Source organism: Vulpes vulpes, chromosome 11 (genome assembly GCF_048418805.1).
Source record: "Vulpes vulpes isolate BD-2025 chromosome 11, VulVul3, whole genome shotgun sequence".
NCBI lineage: Eukaryota > Metazoa > Chordata > Mammalia > Carnivora > Canidae > Vulpes > Vulpes vulpes.
Window position 1 is genome coordinate 21,305,693 of NC_132790.1, and position 19,616 is coordinate 21,325,308.

Sequence of the window (19,616 nt, forward strand, 5' to 3'; positions counted from 1 at the left end):
AGCAAGGAAAACTTCTGGAAGTGGAGGAAGGGTAAAAGAGGAAAGAATGGAATGGGGCAGAGTCTCAAAGGGATAGGAGGAGACAGAAAAGCCTGCTGTAGGGAGGTATTCAAAGTACATCCAGGCATTCTCAATCTCTGGTTTTGTCAGGAATGCTGCAACACCAAATCAGAAAATTGAGAGGAAGAAATGCCTTTCTCAAGCAAAGAACTGTGACAGGATCTTGAAGAACAGCAAATACAAAGGGCTTAGAAATTATCAGAGGCCAGTAGACAGTGGTACTGAGGTCTTGGCCTCAGGGATGATTATTTTTCCTCTATGATTTAAAACAAAGAAAAACATGCCCACATCCCATATGTTCAAAATAATTAACTAGGAGAGTTGAACTGAAGCAGTTAAGTATTGATTAACTTGGGTTTTACAACTTATCTTTCCCCTATATTATGGGAAATATTGTTTTTAGGATTCAAATATTTTGTAAGCACCTAAGAGGTCCTGGAGTCTAATGTTGTGCATTTAAGGCAGAGGGAATTAAATGGGTGTGTCTGGGTGGCTCAATATGTTAAGTGTCTGCCTTTGGCTCAGGTCATGATCCCAGGGTGCTGGGGTGGAACCCCACGTAGGTCTCCCTGCTCAGTCGGGGTAGTCTGCCTCTCCATCTCCCTCTGCTGTTCCCCATGCTTGTGCTCTCATTCTGTCAAGTAAATCAATAAAATCTATATATTAAAAAAAGGGGGGGAAATGAAATGTTGGAGTGATGCCCCAAGAATCAAGAGAGCGATCCCCTGCTTCAGAGAAGACCAGCCCTTCCCCAGCCTCCTCATCTCCAGAGGCTGGAGCAGACAACAATGAGCTCCCCTGGACTGACCCATCACACCTCCCCACTCAGGATACTCACCACCACTTACTGCTTTGAGACCATTAGGAATAGTGTCAGTAAGCATTTTTTTCCCTGTTATGTCTCATGCAAGAAACTCATGATTCAAGGTTATTGCCCAGACTCTCATCTCCATAAAGCCCTATATATCCCTAGTTCTTTTTTTTTTAAGGTTTTATTTATTTATTTATGAGAGACACAGAGAGAGAGGCAGAGACACAGGCAGAGGGAGAAGCAGGCTCTATGCAGGGAGCCCGACATGGGGCTCGATCCTGCCCTGGATCATGCCCTGGACTGAAGGCAGCACCAAACCGCTGAGCCACCTGGGCTGCCCTATACCCCTAGTTTTGATTCGATATTCCACCCCTCTCCAATTTTTGAAATCCTTCATTGGACAATCTGGGATTCAGTCATCATTCAGTAAAATTCCCTGTATTGTCAATTTCTTGGAATATTCTCTTTACTTTCTTGGTCTCACTCCTGGTTCTTTTTTTTTTTTTTTAAATTATTTATTTTTGATAGTCATACAGAGAGAGAGAGAGAGAGGCAGAGACACAGGCAGAGGGAGAAGCAGGCTCCATGCACCGGGAGCCCGACGTGGGATTCGATCCCGGGTCTCCAGGATCGCGCCCTGGGCCACAGGCAGGCGCCAAACCGCTGCGCCACCCAGGGATCCCCTCACTCCTGGTTCTTTATCTCTGTCTCTGTCTCTGTCTCTCTCTCTCCTTAATTCTTTTGTCATGATTCTTGATATTTCAATTCATACAGGATCCTTGCTTATGCTGACCTTCAGTCCTCTTCACTACCTTTCCTAAAATAAGCTTGTCTTTCATCCTTCCTCAGCCTCTCCCTCCCGTGGTCATCCTACACATCCCATTGTCACCAATAACTACAAAACCTTTCTGTGACCTTAGTTTCAATCATTTCACTCTTCCTCTAGGTGCCATCACTATAATTTCCTTTGATCCCACCATAATCAAACTGGTTCCTACCATTGATTCTCTGTGCACAGCACCCCCTCCATGTCTGCACTACTCTCCAATTTTCTCAGTTTAAATTCCTCTATTATAATCACTCTTTGATGTGTTCATTCAAAGACTTTGTTATTATTCCCCGCCTTCTTTGTAGGTTCTTAGCAAAATACCAACCCTGTTTTTTTTGTTTTTGTTTTTGTTTTTGTTTTTTTTTGTTTGTTTGTTTGTTTTGCACCAACCCTGTTTTTACTTGACTCTTTGCTGCTCCTCTTTATCCAGTTAGCTGACCATGATTGGAGAAACAACCCCTTCCCTCCCCCACCCCACACACTTCACTTTAAATTTATGTGAGTCTTTAATGCTCTGTAATCTATTCTCTCCCCCATTCTCCCAGGCTCTCATCTCCTTTCTCATTAAAGGATTTAAAACAGAAAATCCACAACATTTATACAATTCTGAAATAAATACATGTCAGAGATTTACTTACTTCATTAATTAAGGAATGAACCAGTAAGGTAGTAAAATCAGTTCAAATAAAATATGACTTCAGAAATGAGAACTGCAACATTCTATATCTTATATAGTTTACTTTCTACATTAGCAAAACCTTACTATTCCAACATGATTTTACTATTTTAGGAGGCTCTTGCCTAGCAAAATAAAAATTTCAAATAAGTTTATTATTCAACCTAGAAATACATTTATATGTGATCCATTTGCTCAATACTTCAATAGAAGAGTTTACTCCTCAAGACTTTTCAAGCCTCCTTACCTCAAAATTCTTCTTACCTTACTGTTTCCATCAATCTTAAGCTGTTATCCATACCCAATCTTAAGTCTCTGAACTGCAAGACTCATCTTGAAAAGAACTCCAAATCTTCATAAACATCTTAACTTTACCATTCTCCCTCTGAAGACTCTTCCTCATTGTATTTTTTTTTAATTTTTATATATCTATGATAGTCACAGAGAGATAGAGAGAGGCAGAGACACAGGCAGAGGGAGAAGCAGGCTCCATGCACCGGGAGCCTGACGTGGGATTCGATCCCGGGTCTCCAGGATCGCGCCCTGGGCCAAAGGCAGGCGCCAAACCGCTGCGCCACCCAGGGATCCCTTCCTCATTGTATTAAGATAAAACTTTGCCTTGTTTTATCAACAGGTTATTTATGGATTACTCTGAGAGAGCCAACAGTTGACAAGAAATTTGTATACTCTAGCATACAAAATTAATTTTATATGCCATGAACAGGAATCATTTGTAATTCCAGGAAGAAAACATTTGCTTTGTTAACATTTTCTATAATTTGTAGGGTTGCAAAATAGCCTAGACCCCAGTTAATCAAAGATGATCACGGTAGTACATCCTTATAGAATCAGGTAATAATTCCCAGAGAGTCTGTTAGACAACGTCCAAAATTCCACTCCAAGAATACCAATCATCTTTTTCTCCCATTTCCAAATCTTTGACAATATTTCCTGACTATTCTTGTGAAGTTCCTGTCTAGGACTTAGCCTGAAGTTTTCAGCCTGGATGGCCAAATGGAAAAAGGGATAGAGTGTTCTAGGTGTTGATCCAGTACATGGTATACAGTAATATAGGTTTGTTTTTCCCTTGGTTGACTCTTACTTCTCCCAGATTCCAAAGATGCAGCCTCTCTGGATGCTGGGGGCATAGTTGGTGCTCAAGGGTACTGTAGGAGGTCCAGGATGATGACACAGACCTCCTTCCTTGTTCTTAATTAGCAACTGTTTCCTAATTCAGATTGGTGAGTTTCTGTTTCCTTCAGAACCTTCAAAGCTCTCAATTTCTTCAAGGTTATTCAGACTGAGGGGTGAAGGAGTAAAAGAATACATTACTAAAAGTTACCAAAGCAGTTACCAAAAATTTGCTAAACATGGAACAGATACCCTAGTGCTATTTAATTCAAATCATAATTGATTAATTGATATGAACAATAATATGCATAATAATAATAATAAAGCTTTTATAAAAAGCTTTCTAATAATAAAACTTTAAAAAAAACCTTCTCAATAAAAGTAGCATAATTTATTAAAATTTAAAAAATGCATAATGTATCATGTAGCTGTTCCACTTTTAGGTATTTAACTTACAGAAATACAGAACTCCCAAGATGCACATAAATATACACAAACTCCAGCTATTTTATAACAGTGATAGATTTTTTAAAATATTTACTTATTTATTTGAGAGAGAGCAGGGTGAGGGCAAGGAGCAGAAGGAGAGGGAGAGAGAATCTCAAGCAGACTCCCTGATGAGCACAGGGTCTGACATAGGGCTGGGTGCTTTATCCCAGGACGCTGAGATCATGACCTGAGCCAAAATCAGGAGTTGGACACTTGACTGAGCCACCCATGCACCTGAAAGGTGTCAAGTTTGATAGCAACAAAATATCCATTGAAACACCATTTATTTTGTTATGTCAGGCTAATCTCTTTAATAATCAAAGCATCTCTGAAGTGGGTGTTACTATATTTTACAGAAAAGGAAAAGAAGTTTAAAGAGGTTCAATATATTGCCTAGAGACAAATAGCTAGTATGTACCGAATAGGGTGACTTCCTCTAAGTCAACTCTGTGTGGCTTTAAAGCCTTTGTGGAACTTGGGGAAGATAGCACTCCTAGTAAGCTCTGGGGCCCAGGGATTCAGGCTCCATTTAAGTTTTCAAATACTTTAGTATTTTAAAAATTTTACCATAATTACTGACTTTGTGCATATGTTGTTTTGTACCTGTGAAGATAGGTTTAAAAGGCAATTTCCCTTGTGGCTGCTAGATCAAAGGACAAATACATAAGAATTTTTTCAAGAGATTTCCAAATTACACAAAAATTCTGTCATATTTTATATTCATGAGCAGTGTATGAGAGAGCTTGTTTTCTTAATTCTTTGCCAACACAGTGTTAATCTTTTTAATTTAAGTCAATCTGACAGGTGAGAAATTGAATTTTGGTGTAGTCTTATTTCATTTTCTCTTGTTAATGGTTAGGCATATTCCAATTGACTTTGTCTTCTTTCATCAGACTCTTGATCATTGCTTCCCTAGATTTTAGGGCTCCTTATATACTAGGAAAAATTAATCATTCATCTGTAATATAATTTGAAAATATTTCTTCACAGTTTTACACTGAATTTTGATTTTGCTTATGTTGTGTTTTCTTTTTCTTGGTTTTGGTTTTGATTTGGGGGATTTTTTTTTGCCAAGAAAAAGGAGGCATTTATTATTGGAAGATCATAGGGATGTCTCTGTGGAAGAGACATATAAACAGAAAACTGAATGAAAGGAGGGAGTGAGTCATGTAAAGATATAGAAAGAGGGTGTTTCAGGCAACAGACTGACAGTTACCAAGACCTGAGGAGGAGATGAACTTGGTACATCTGCAAAACATCAATGAAGTCTATGTGTTTTTTAGTAGGTGTACCTAAATCAATGTCTACAATAATTTCTAAGTGCATTTAATTTTTATATTTTAAAATTATATTTGGATTAATTCAGTTATTATAAATATTAGATTAATTCTTTTTAAAAATTTGTTCTCTTTCCTATTCCTCTATATAGAAATAAAATTCATGTATGGTTATGCAATCCTCTTGGGTCTCAGGACAACTTTTTAAAATTCAATTAGTTAATATAAGTGTATTATTAGGTGCAGAGGTAGAGTTCAGCGATTCATCAGTCTTATATAACACCCAGTGCTCATTACATCACATGCCTTCATTATAGCCCATCACTCAGTAACCCCAAACCCTCAACGACCTCCCCTCCAGCAACTTTCAGTTTGTTTCCTATGGTTAAGTCTCTTATGGTTTGTCTCAGTACAACTTTTATTATTTATGACGTAATAAGCTATTAATTAATAATACTTAAAACAACACAAGTAAAACTATATTTGCAAAGCATTTATTATATAGTAAGCACTGTATATATATGCTATGTGATATATATTTGTATATATATTGTATGTGTTGTATATAGTCTATAGTACATATTCTTATAGACACGTTAAGGAGAAAATGCAAGTGGATGCTTAGAAAGGTCTTATTTGAATGGTAGATTTAAACAAATTATCACAATTCCCCTAATCAGTTTTTTTTTTTTTTTTGAGACAGTGGGTTATCAGAAGGTATTGAGTCATAGGTGGAAGTAAGTGGGGTGGGTATTACTGTAGATTTCTAAAAAAAGAAATCAAAGGGAGATTTGAGTAGAGCGTGTACTTAAATAAATTAGGACATAGATGATAATAACACGGCAATACTTGGAAGATGTGGATATGAGGATAGTGTGAATATAGGAACGACTGATAGATACGAAAGGGATTAAGTTGAGGTCAAGTTAGGGACATTTATTTAGATTCCTGGACAAGATGTGAAAACATCTGTTTAACTCCTTCCCAAATCTGCTTGGTCCTCACTCCATAAATAATGGGATTGAGCATAGGTGGGATGACCACATAGAGGTTAGCCAAGAGGATATGGACATAGCGTGGGATGTGTTTCCCACCAAATCTATAGGCAAAGACAGAGAAGAGGGCAGGGATGTAGAAGAGTAGGATGACACAGACATGGGAGCCACACGTGCTCAGGGCCTTGGACCGGGCATTTTGAGAAGGGAGGTGGAAGACAGCTTGGAGGATGTGAATGTAGGAAACAGTGATAAGGATGATGTCCAGGCCTGTGGAGAGTAGAGCAGCTGCCAACCCATACCAGATATTGATGGAGATATCAGAACAGGACAGACGGGCGATGCCCATGTGCTCACAAAAAGTGTGTGCAATGATGTTTATCCGGCAATAGTGCAGGCGCTTGAGAAGAAAGACAGATGGAAACATGATGATGAAGCTGCGGGTCATGGTGGCAGCGACGATCTTCCCAATGACCGTCTTCGTCAGGACTGTGGAATATCGCAGAGGGTAGCAGATGGCCACAAAGCGGTCAAAGGCCATGGCCAGCAGGACCGCAGAGTCAGCCACAAAGAGGAAATGAATGAAGAACATCTGGGTGAGGCAGCCGTCAAAGGAAATATGGCTTGAACCCATCCAGAAGTTGGCCAGTGCTTTGGGCATGGTGGAAGTGGAGAGCAAGATATCCGCACTGGCCAACATGGACAGGAATATGTACATGGGCTCATGCAGGCTTGGCTGGGAGAGGATGACACAAATTAAAATGCCATTGCCTGCCAGGGCAGCTGCATACATAGTACAGAAGGGGATGGAGAGCCAGATGTGCAGATGCTCCAGCCCAGGGATGCCAATGAGGAGGCAGCCAGCCACTCGAGTGTCAGAGTCATTCACAGCAGCTGGGCTGGTGGCAGATGAAAGGGCCATGATTTTCTTCACCTGTGCAGAGAGGCAACCTAGCTTCAGACTTTGTATATACTAGCAGAGTGCACATAAAGCCTTGCAAGCAGCCACATGGTCTGCACACACAGATCCTACAACCCCTATGGGCTTTGCACAGGTATATTCTCTTTGGATACTTATACAGAGGCTCTGCACAATGTGCACAGTTATAGACCCTGCCCACAGAAAGACTCTGTGCTCTTATTCAGAGGCTTTCAATACGGTTCTAGGACTTTCATAGGGTTTAAAGACATTGCCAGACTCAGTAGAGTACCACAGGTTCTGAAAAGAACAGGAATAGCTATAACACCAAAAACAATCTCTATAATCTCTATAGGTATGTTTTGTTTTTGTTTTTTGTTTTTTGTTTTTTTTTTAAAGCTTATTTATTTTTTAAAGATTTTATTTATTTATTCATGAGAATACACAGAGAGGAGAGAGAGAGGCAGAGACACAGGCAGAGGGAGAAGCAAACTCCATGCACGGAGCCTGACGTGGGACTTGATCCTGGGACTCCAGGATCATGCCCTGGGCTGAAGGCGGTGCTAAACTGCTGAGCCACCCAGGCTGCCCTCTATAGGTATGTGAACAGTGATGAGCTCTGCAAGAGGCCCAGGCTCTGCACAGAAGGGCCACACCACAGAGCAACTGCCTCTGCATAGCACATCTTGTGGAAGCATAGGATTGGGGACAATGCAATCCACTGCAGATATTACATCTCTTTCCTCCCTATCACAGATGCTCTGACAAAGATGGAGGCAGTCAAGGCAGCCACGACATTTAGAAAGAATACTGGAGGGGATCCCTGGGTGGCTCCGTGGTTTAGCGACTGCCTTCAGCCCAGGGCACGATCCTGGAGTCCCGGGATCGAGTCCCACATCAGGCTCCCTGCATGGAACCTGCCTCTCCCTCTGCCTGTGTCTCTCGCTCCCCACCCCCCTCTCTCTCTCTGACTCTCCTGAATAAATAAATAAAATCTTAAAAAAAAAAAATAGAAAGAACACTAGATATTATGTGAAACAAAACAAAACAAAACACCAACCTGGGTCCTCTGTATCAACTAGACTGAGTGATTTTGGACAACTCCACTGTCAGTTTTCTAAGTAACATTTTTCTTATCTTTAAAATGAGCGTAATTGTTGTCCCACTGGTATATTACATTAAATTTTGTCTTTGGGAGCCTTATTAAGTTGTGTGGTGCTCCCTGAGTCACCCATCTGTCTCTGAAACATGGTGCTATCATCGGGAAGAAGAAGAAAGGTATGGAATAATGCTTCAGAAGGTGACGTCCTCAGACCAGTGTCATCAGCATCATCAGGGAGCCTGCAGATTCTTGAACCCTACCACAAATCCAATGAATCACTAACTGGATTTGGAGGCAGCAATATACTTTTTAGCAAGGCTACCAGCTGACTCTGAGTCATGCTAAGGTTTGTGAGCCACTGAGACAAGAACTTTTTACCTTTCTTTCCTATGTAGTCTAAATGCCCATCCCTTCTGCTAGGATCAATAGCTTCTCATTCCAACTGGTTTCTGCAGCATTCTCTCTGGAAATGCTCAGACTTCCACTAAATCTAACCACTGTTATCCTCAGCTCACATGGTCAGGATGTGGAGAAAATATCGACCATACAAATAGTCTTTACTACACATTAGGCCACCTGACACCTTAGTCCTATCCAATTATCCTCACAATAAACATATAACTTTTACCACTGCCCAAATTCCTATTCCTCTCTCAACAGAACTTTCCTCCTATATTACTCAAACTTCAATTTTGTCAGAAGCCAACTCCTCATATTATTATTCCACTCTCATACATTTATCTTATCTCTACACCCATTCTTCTCTCATTTCCTCCAGTTTTAGACAAAGTGGTATGAATGTTTCGCCTGTGTTTCAGTGGTTCATTTATCAGAACCAGAATATATTTTACATTACCTAGCCATAAAAAAGCTCCTTCAAGTTATTTTATTTATTTATTTAGAGATAATATAAATCAATTGTAATTTTCTATACTGGCAGCAAACTGGAAAATTACATTTTAGAAGTTCCATTTTAATATAAACATAAAAGCATACAAAATATATGTTAAAATCACATACTTAAAAAAATAAATGTAATTGAAATTTGCAAAGCCTCTACACTGAGGACTACAAAATATGGCAGAGATTTTTTAGAACATAAATAGATGAAGATGTACACCATGTACACAAGTCAGAGGACCAAATGATTGTTAAAACATCAGTTTTCTCAAAATAAATCTCTAGTTTGTTTTTTAAATGCAATTTTTTGAATAATTGGCAAATACAAAATTGTATATATTTAAAATACACAATGTGGTGATTTAGAACATGCATACATCTGTGAAATTATTGCCACAATCAAGTTAATTAACATCCATCATCTCACATAGTTACTTTTGTGTGTGTGTGATCTTAAATTATTTTTAAAACCAGCTGGATAAACACACAGAGACACATATCTTTGCATATGGGCATATGTATATATATATGCATATGTGTTTAAGTATCTATGTATGTACGTATGTCTAAAAGAATAATTTCCCCATCTATTTTCTGAATCCCCTTTCTCTCCTACCTCCTCAGCTCTCATAAAAATATCTTATTCTACTAACCTGTCCCACCACTTACTGTTCTTTCTTCTTTCCTTCAAAGTCAGTCCTTCCATAAATACTTCTTTAGGTTTCATTTCTCTACCTTCCACTGGTTCTTCTCTTGTTTTCTGGCCTTCCTTTCCAGTCTCATCAAGCGTTACTCTGTCCCAGCAGGATGGCTTGCTGTTGGTGTTTCCTATGGGCCTCCTCACCACCCACTCAGCCTAACTAATCTGGTCCACTGCCTGGGCTTCACTTAGTGGGCATGTGCTAGTCCCTCCCAAATCTATATTTGTCATCTACGTTGTTTCCAGGCTGGCTTCAGATCCACTTATCCAAACACTTCCCCCACTCCCTTGTAACTAGTCTGCAGTCCTCCCAGTCTAGAAAGCAGCCTCCATATAGAAGTCATGTTTCCTAAAGACACTTTTGAGCACAGTATTTACTTGATTGCAGATAATAATTTCCCGCTGCCTGAAAGATTCACACAAGTATGTGCCCGGCTTTCTCTGCTAATACTGGATCAAATGCTTGTCTCTGTGCCTGTTCTTCTTTCTCTGTGGTCTTTTATATGTTCTGCTTCTTCTAACTCCATCCTCACTTTTATCTACCCGTTTATAGTTCTCATTCAGGAAGACTTTCCTGAGGCTGAGTGGTGTGCTCCTTTCATGCACCTATGTTCCCCTGCAAATACCAGTATCTCTCTAGCACTTATCACACTGAAATCTTTTCAGGCCCGATATATTGTGAGCTCCTTAAGGGTCGGTGCTGTGTCTTATTTACTGGTGTCTGGGATAGAGTTGACATGTAGTGGATGTTAACAAAAATGAGAGAATAGGTAAGTTTCCACTCACACAGCCACATAAATTCCCACCATCAGGGACACACACTTGTGCCATTAAAATCATAGGTTCACAGTCACAGACCCTCTGTTCTCACACCCTCTTCTAGTCTGGAGCCTGTGCCACTTGTTGCACCCATCCTTCCTCCAGCATTACTCATCATGTGCCTTCACCACACATGCTCCCACCTTCCTGGATTGCATCGCCCCCTGAGTAAACTATTCTTCTCCGACTTCAGTTCTACATAATCAACCTCCAAGGCAGCCTTTGTTCACAAGACCCTGGGACTTGTGGTTTCACTCCAGTTCAGGCAGGCTTGATGTTGCTATGCCCCCAAACTAGGGAGCATCCCTAAGAGCTCCACTTACAGTTTTCTCTCCTGCAGCTCCTGTTATCAGAACTCCCACTCCTTCTATGCCCAATTGTCTCGTCCTCTAGTTCTTGCTTCTCTCAGCTTTGGGGAAATTACCTGAAAAAGTGTTCCTTCTATCCCAATGAATTCCTCTTTTCACCTGTTTTTGAGTCCTTTACCTGATTGTTCCATCCAAGAACTTTATCCTTTATAAATGACCCCCAACTGCAGTAGAATAACATTTTCCCCCTTTGTTTATTGATGTCTGAGGATAGAACCCATGTGTCATTTACAATTGTGGCATCTTCCTTACAAGCCAAGGATCAGTTGCTTATCAATATCTCATCCTCATCTGTAAGGTGACCCTTCCAACTGCTCTTCCCCCATCTTACTCCACAAGAAGAACACGATTCACTCTGGCGACCTAGTCCTTTCTTCCCCTTCATCCTTCACCTCTCCTTGAATGTTGCTACAGAGGTGTCCATTCACCTTGTACCCATTCCCCAATATTAATAACCTCCTCTCCATCCTGAAAATATTTGATCCCAGACTTACTTCCCTGAGGCCACCTTCTCAGATCCACAGTTTTCAATTCCGCATTTCATACACAGCTCAGCCTTCCTCAATATATAGTATTGAGTCTTGAGCCTTGCTTCATAGGTCTATGTTTCCTCTTCTCCTTTGGGACTATGGATTCTCCTCCCTTGTATGTTCTTTCCTCCCTTAGTTTCAAATCTCTGCCCTGCCATTTGGGCCCATATACTTCCATTCAACACAAGGATTTAAGGCACATAAGGAAATGCTCTGGCATAGAGCCAGAGAGAAGAAAGCTATTGATAGACACTAAGGGGTGGTGGTGGTGGTGGTGGTGGGACAGTGGTGGTGAGGACCAACTCAGAGGCTCCTCCTTAGCCTGAGAGTTTCCACTGAACTAGTTTTTGCATCTCCTGCCCTAATATAAGCTCTCTTCCATGCCTTCAATCCCACTTTCTCTTCTCTTTTCCTCTCATCCTTTTTCTTGTCTAAAGTTTTTCCTCTAGGGCTTCTTTCATTCATCATCTGCCTAGTGTCTGTCTTAAAACTTCTGCTTCTTTTTTTACCTTAATGCTCTCTCTTCACCCCTTCATTGCCCCTAAAAATCTATTGCATTATATGTCCTGAAGGAAAGGATACATAAGGATTGTTGGTTTATATAAAAGATTAACTCATCTTGCTTAGAAGTCAAAGATTCTTCAAAGAAGTACCTCAGTATAGTTATAAGTAGAGATGAGAAAGCCTCATTCAGTGAAATAGGTAATATTAATATCTGTCCTACAACCATATCATTTGGAACTCACCCACATCCATAATTAATCAACTGTCTTTCTCCAAACACTCACATAAATATCTGGGATCTAGAGGGTTTTTTTAGTAGGCTCCATCCCCAATGTGGAGCCCATCATGGGGCTTGAACTCATGACCATGAGATCAAGATCTGAGCTGAAATCAAGAACCAGAAGCTTAACTAACTGAGACCCCCAAGGGCCGTTGGGATCTAGAGTTTAAAGGGTTATTATCACACCATTCTTCAAAGTCAGTACCTGGAACCTAGTTAACTTTAATTTGTTTTTCTTTCAAAAATTAGTTTTTGAGTGTCTATAAATGACTAGTCTACACAGGCCATACCCTGGAGAATCCCAGCACTTCCTAATTTCTCCTCTGTCCCAAATCCTGAATCATACCATGTTTGTGTATGATGCCATTTCTAGACTAGGAAAACATTAATGTAAACATTTGTATACTAATACTAATAGTATTTACTGGTGACTGGAGCTTCCCTAGAGTCCCTCTGGATTTTAGAGCCCTCAATTTTCAGTCTTTCCATCCCCTGAGAAAAACAATGAGAAATAAAAGGCTATGCTGTCCAGGTGTGTTTGTCTCTTCTGTTTGAATTAAATTTCTTTGTTCCTGTGCCTCATCTCCTGTCTGAGTACCCTTCTCTTTCTTTTTACATGTGCTCCCCAATTGTGTTGTGTTACCTCCTGTATTTTTCTGTTCTCAGCTTGGAACTATCCTCTTCAAGCCCTTTATTGGTTTCCTAGCATCAGAATAAGGTACCTGTGAGTATAATCTGCATGTAGTAATAGTGATAGGAGTCTTGGGGAGGCAGACTGGGGAAGATCCTGGGAAGGATCCAGGGAATGATTAAGGTTGCTGGAATACTGAATGACCCCTCAAAGATATGCATATCTCTCCTTTTTTTTAAGTCATCTGGCTACCTTTCTTTTTTTTTTTTTTTTAAGATTTTCTTTATTATTAATGAGAAACACATACACACAGAGAGAGAGAGAGACAGAGAGATTGAGAGAGAGAGAAAGGCAGAGGGCAGAGACACAGGCAGAGGGAGAAGCAGGTTCCATGCAGGGAGCCTGACTTGGGACTTGACTCCAGGTCTCCAGGATCAGGCCCTGGCCTGAAGGTGGTGCTAAGCAGAGCCACCCAGGCCGCCCAAGATATGCATATCTTAATCTCTGGAATCTATGCATAAATTATATGTCAAAGGAGATTTATGGCTGCTAATCGCTTTACTAAAATATAATGGGTTATCTGGGTGATTCTGAAGTAATTGCAGTAGTCTTTAAAGGAAGAGGGAGATAGAAAAGTTCAGAATCAGAGAGAGATATGTGACTATAGAGGTTAGAATAATGAGACTTGAGAAAGATTCAATCCCTTCTATTGTCTTTGAAGATGGAGGAAGAGACAATAAGCCAAGGAAATGTGTGTGTGTGCGTGCGCGCGCACTTATGTGTGTATTCAAAGTATATATTCAATATTTTCTGGCCCAAATAGGACACAATGAAAAAAATTAAGTGAAGAATGACAACTTAAAATTTCAGTTTTACTCCTGAGACTGTATGAATGGTTATTCTATGTGAAATCCTGCTTCCTTTTACTCTGGACGAGGCATAGAAGGACAGAAAATTTGTCCTCCAGGAGAGTTCCCAATCATTAACAGAGGATGCTCACATATCTATAAAAGAGAATCCAAAAGAATAAGCAGGAAAATAATGTAAAACTCGATATAGTCATCTGATTGTTTGTTTGGTAAAATGATTTAGAGCTGTGATTTTATAAGCAGGGGAATGGACTGCATGTTTCAGGATTACTGAAGAACATGTCCTGGAGACATCAGTGTTGGTAGGATCAAGAACAATAAATAGAATTTACACATGTTGAGAGAAGACAAGACTCCACTGATGGAAAAGGCAACAATCCAAGCAATGAGATGTAGGAAAGGGGGAGAAATCTATGAAGGTTTATATGGACACCTCGTAGAGAGGAATGTGAGACACATTCACATAGGTAGAACTAAATTATATGGTTTATGTATACAATGAAATATTACTCAGCCATTAGAAATGACAAATACCCACCATTTCTTCAATGTGGATGGAACTGGAGGGTATTGTGCTGAGTGAAATAAGTCAATTGGAGAAGGACAAACATTATATGTTCTCATTCATTTGGGGAATATAAATAATAGTGAAAGAGAATAGAGGGGAAGGGAAAAGAAATGGGTAGGAAATATCAGAAAGGGAGACAGAACATAAAGACTCCTAACTCTGGGAAACAAACTAGGGGTGGTGGAAGGGGAGGAGGGCGGGGGGTGGGGGTGAATGGGTGACGGGCACTGAGGGGATGAGCAATGGGTGTTATTCTGTATGTTGGCAAATTGAACACCAATAAAAAAATAAATTTATTAAAAAAAAAAAAAAGAAAACTATTGACTGCCAGGCAGGGGATAAAATATTTTCTGTAGGTGTAATGGAGGGGGAACTACAAACTTTTAAACAAGGTTGTAAGTAAGGTAATTTCATATTTTTAAGAGAGCAATCTGGCAACATGAGATAAAAACAAAGATATTGGAATAACTGGGATTCTTATTGTATGGCTCTAATTAGTGATTAATGACTTGAGTAGGTGAGGAAGTGGAAAAATGGAGTAGTCAGATCAAGCAGGAGTTTCAAAAAGGATCAGAAGAACTGAAAAATGAGATATGGGGACTGAAGGAGGATGAAGAGCCTTAGTCACCCCTCAGATCACCATGCTCCAGTGATGGGAGAGTTTTGTGATGGCAAAGTGAGGTAGCTGGTCAGGAAGTTGGCAGATGGAAGAAATTATGAGTTGTTGATGGGTTGACAGAAGAATATTTGGGTGGAAATTTTCTTCCAGATATCAAGGAAGTGGAGCAAATAGGCAGCAGTAGATTGGCTTGCCAGAGTCCTAATGATGCGCTGGCAAAGAAGAATGCAGATTTGCTAATTGCCCTGGTCCCTATTATTTCTTTGAATGGATACCTCAGTGAAGATATTACTGAGACTCATGCCAGGTAAGATATTCAATACTTACATCTTTGAGAAATCTCAGAGTGAATTACTTGATGAAGGCAAGATAATCTTGGAAATTTAGTTGACAACACAGGGCCAGTAATGATCCTAGATCATGGATCTGATGGTACACGGTCCCAATATGGTAACAATACTGTTATGGTAATATCTATAGACAGGGAGTTATTGGTTTAATTGATACCTCTTGGCAGCCTTTGGTATCAAGGTATCAAATGCTGTGGAAATTGTGACAAAAGGTAGGTTGTGTTTGCCCTAGTGTTTGTTATGTGATGGGAATAAATGGATCTTAGTTCTGGAAAAGACTTAAAGGGAATTCACTGCCAGCCAGTTCCAGGAATAAAGTAGTATATTTTATCCTCAAGGAATTACAATTACCATGATGTCCACATTGAATTTAACAAGTGTCAATCCAAGCGTCTTCATGTTGGTGGGGATCCCAGGACTGGAGCAATTCCACATCTGGATTGGAATTCCTTTCTTCGTTATCTACCTGGTGGCCCTTGTAGGTAATGGCATCCTTCTTTACCTCATCACTATGGACCACAACCTCCATGAACCCATGTTCTTCTTTCTCTCCATGTTGGCCTCTGCAGACCTCATATTATGCACCACGTGTATGCCCAAAACACTTGGCATATTCTGGTTGAAATCTCAGAAAATCACTTTTCCTGGCTGCCTTACCCAGTTGTTCTTTCTTCACTTCAGCTTTTTTCTGGATTCAGCCATTTTGTTGGGCATGGCATTTGATCGTTACATGGCCATTTGCTCTCCTTTGAGATACAGAAGTGTTTTGACACCTAGGACAATAGTCAAGATCATGGTGGGCATTGTGGGTCGGAGCTTTAGTGTCATTCTGCCTGTTGTTTTCCTGGTGAAGCGTTTGCCCTTCTGCAGGACGCGAATCATTCCTCACACATACTGTGAACATATAGGCGTGGCCCGGCTCGCCTGTGCGGACATCTCCATCAACATCTGGTATGGCTTTGCTGTGCCTGTAATGACTATTATCTCAGACCTGATCCTCATTGGTATTTCCTATTCTCTCATCCTTCATGCTGTTTTCCACCTTCCATCCAGAGATGCCCGGCAGAAAGCCCTCAGCACCTGTGGTTCTCATGTCAGTGTCATTCTCATATTCTACACACCAGCCATGTTCTCTGTCCTTACTCATCGCTTTGGCCACAATATCTCTCTCACGTTTCACATCATGTTTGCCAACCTCTATGTGGCAATACCCCCTGCACTCAATCCTATCATTTACGGTGTAAAAACCAAGCAGATCAGGGACAAGATCATCCTTCTATTCTTTCCTAAAGGGATGCAGTGACCCTGGGCTGAGCACATGGAGAGAAAAATTGTGGGAAGTCTGATTTAATAGAATTTTTTATGTAAATCAGTAGCAGGAAGACCTCCAACAATGGACTCAATTCCTATGAATTTCAAGGCCTTAATTATGTAAGAGAAAATCATTGGTAGAACTAGAGGAAGAGAGGTAAGGATTTTTCAAGTCCCTAGAAAATGACAGACATCAGATGGAAGAATCCTAATTTTCTACAATCAAAAACTTAAATGCAAAAACCGTTTACTCTTTGTTTCTTTTATCTTGTTTCAATGTCTTCCTCAAATAAATTTTAAGAAGTAAAGAAAAGAAAAAAATAGTACCTTATTTAGAGGCTTGTTTAGTATCCAGTAAGCTCATAAATTCAATAACCACCTGCATGCTGAAAATTTCCACATCGAAAGCTCTATTCACAATTCTTTCAGTCCCACATAGACAACTTTGTATTTAGTAATGCCTCCTGGCTCTCCTACTGAAACTTCACAATCAACATGAACTAAAAGTCGTATTATCAATTACCTCTTCTGAATTTCCTTTAAATTCATCATATGTTTCACACTAAAATATGATCACCACTCTTTCTTTCTGTGTCCTGGATCTATTCAGCAGCCTCATTTGGAATTTGCATCCATTTTTTTAAAAGGGGGGGGCAAATTATATTATTATTTAAAAATTTGAGTACAACCAATTTTATTGGTATTAAAATTAGAGGTATCTTAAATTTGGATAAACCAAAAACCAGAAATTAAGTTTGGTAAAAATGGGAATAGTTTTCCAGTAATTACAGATTAGAAGGCAGAAATCAATTTAGAGAAACATAGACGAACCCCATGTTTACAATGATTGTGCCACAGATTTAAACTTCAGTAGAGCATTAGTAAACTGTTCACAGTTCGATCTTCACCTTGAGATTAGATAGCTGTTCCTTTAAAAAAATCTCAGTACCTTGTGCAAATAAATCGGTCTTCCATGTGCCTTAGCACACTTAAAATTTCTCCATCGTATATATACAAAACACCTACCGTTCGGCAGGGCAAAATACATACTTTCATAACAAAACTATAATGTATGTCTCAAGTATGAACAATATACACATAATACATGGTATACAGTTTTCACAAAATATAAAATATAAAACAAGTTGTTGGTTGTAATTTTTTCGACTCATCTCTTGCACTTGTAAGTTAGAAGGCAAATTTTCATTTCTGTACCAATTCTCTTTTCAAGGGTCCAGAGATTTTGAAAACTGACAGACATACTGTAATCTGAGATCTAAGTTTGAACTTTTAGGAGAGTTTTTAAGTGTACTGCCATCAACTCCCTATTTTGGTTGGAATTTTCTTTTCTTTTTTTTTTAATAAATTAATTTTTATTGGTGTTCAATTTACCAACATACAGAAAAACACCCAGTGCTCATCCCCTCAAGTGGTTGGAATTTTCAATAGTGCTTCCCATCCAGTGACTAGGAGGCTTTGGAAGAACACTGGGAGAAGGCGGATCACTGAACTTTGCCCCAGCATACTTTTCCTTTTGGCTCACTTCGGTTAGAAATGCTGATTTCTTCAAATGCATATTTTTAATATTCTCAGTGTTTTTAAAAGGCTTTTTTTTTTTTCTCCTGCTTCTGAATTAAAGCGGATGAAACAGAATCCTGCCAAAAGTTGTTTTCATTTCTTTTTGCAGAGGTGATCTCGGTTAGTGGTAAGTAGTATTTGCTTTTCTGTCTGTTTATCTTTGGTTCTTCACACAAGTGTATACCACGAACAAGCCGGCCGTGGGGAATGGTAATTTTCTCCGATTTTCCTATCTTTGATTTTAAAACCTCTCTTCGTGGATGGAACTGGAGGGTATCATGCTGAGTGAAATGAGTCAATGGGAGAAGGACAAACATTGTCTGTTCTCATTCATTTGGGGAATATAATAGTGAATGGGAATATAAGGGAAGGGAGAAGAAATGAGTGGGAAATATCAGAAAGGGAGACAGAACATGAAGACTCCTAACTCTGGGAAACGAACTAGGGGTGGTGGAAGGGGAGGAGGGCGGGGGGTGGGGGTGACTGGGTGACGGGCACTGAGGGGGGCACTTGACAGGATGAGCACTGGGTGTTATTCTGTATGTTGGCAAATTGAACACCGATAAAAAATAAATCTATCATAAAAAAATAAAATAAATAAAACCTCTCTTGAACGAGGGCTGGCGGGGCGCCGGGCTGCAGCTGGCCAGGGAACGGGCTCGCTTCCTCAGGTACAGATGGATGCAGAGGGTCCGCGCCGCGCTGGGGCCGGGGCTGCCGGGGCTGCTGGAGGGCGGGGCAGCTGCCCCGGGCTGGCCCGCACCCCCGCACCCCCGCACCCCCGCACCCCGCACCCCCGCACTGCCCGAGAGGTGCCTCCCGCCGGGGCCAGACCGCCTCGGACCGAGGTGCTGGGGCGCGGGGCTGCGGGGTCCAGGAGGCGAGGGAGGAGGAGGCGGGCAGTGCCCGGGGCCGGGATTCGGGGTGCAGGCGGCGGGGCCGGGGTCGCCCTCGGGAGAGCTCCGAGGTCAGCGCGGGCGGAAAGCCCAGGCGCAAGCGGCCGCCCGGTGCCAGCGGCTCCCGCTGCGGGACGGAGGCGACGGTCCGGGCCCTCGGGGGAAAGCGGCTCAGCGAGGAGGGGAGGGAAGGGGAGCGGCGGGGCGGGGCGGGGCGGGGCGGCCAGAGGGACCGAGTGCAGCGCGGACCGTCTGCATCCATTGTCATAATCACAGACTAGAGTGGTCTTACTAAATCCTAATTCATCATGTCAATCCTCTACCTAAAAATCACTCAAGTTACCCACTTTGCCCCAACACATCTTCAAAGCCTTTCACAGCACGGGGGGTGCTAGCCAACTGCG

General features: G+C 40.9%; 2 protein-coding genes across 2 annotated transcripts; one reads left to right on the forward strand and one right to left on the reverse strand.

Annotated features, from left to right (window-relative positions):
- Nucleotides 1-6,209: 6,209 nt before the first annotated feature.
- On the reverse strand, nt 6,210-9,972 carry LOC112911791 (olfactory receptor 52B6-like). The gene is made up of 2 exons (XM_025988464.1): nt 9,925-9,972; nt 6,210-7,202 (listed from the first exon to the last, which is right to left on the reverse strand). The coding sequence occupies exons 1-2, from the start codon at nt 9,970-9,972 to the stop codon at nt 6,210-6,212; spliced, it is 1,041 nt and encodes a 346-aa protein (XP_025844249.1).
- Nucleotides 9,973-15,779: 5,807 nt separating this feature from the next.
- Nucleotides 15,780-16,730, forward strand: LOC112911790 (olfactory receptor 52H1-like). The gene has a single exon (XM_025988463.2). It carries the CDS (start codon nt 15,780-15,782, stop codon nt 16,728-16,730), a length of 951 nt encoding a protein of 316 aa, XP_025844248.2.
- The last annotated feature ends 2,886 nt before the right edge of the window (nt 16,731-19,616 follow it).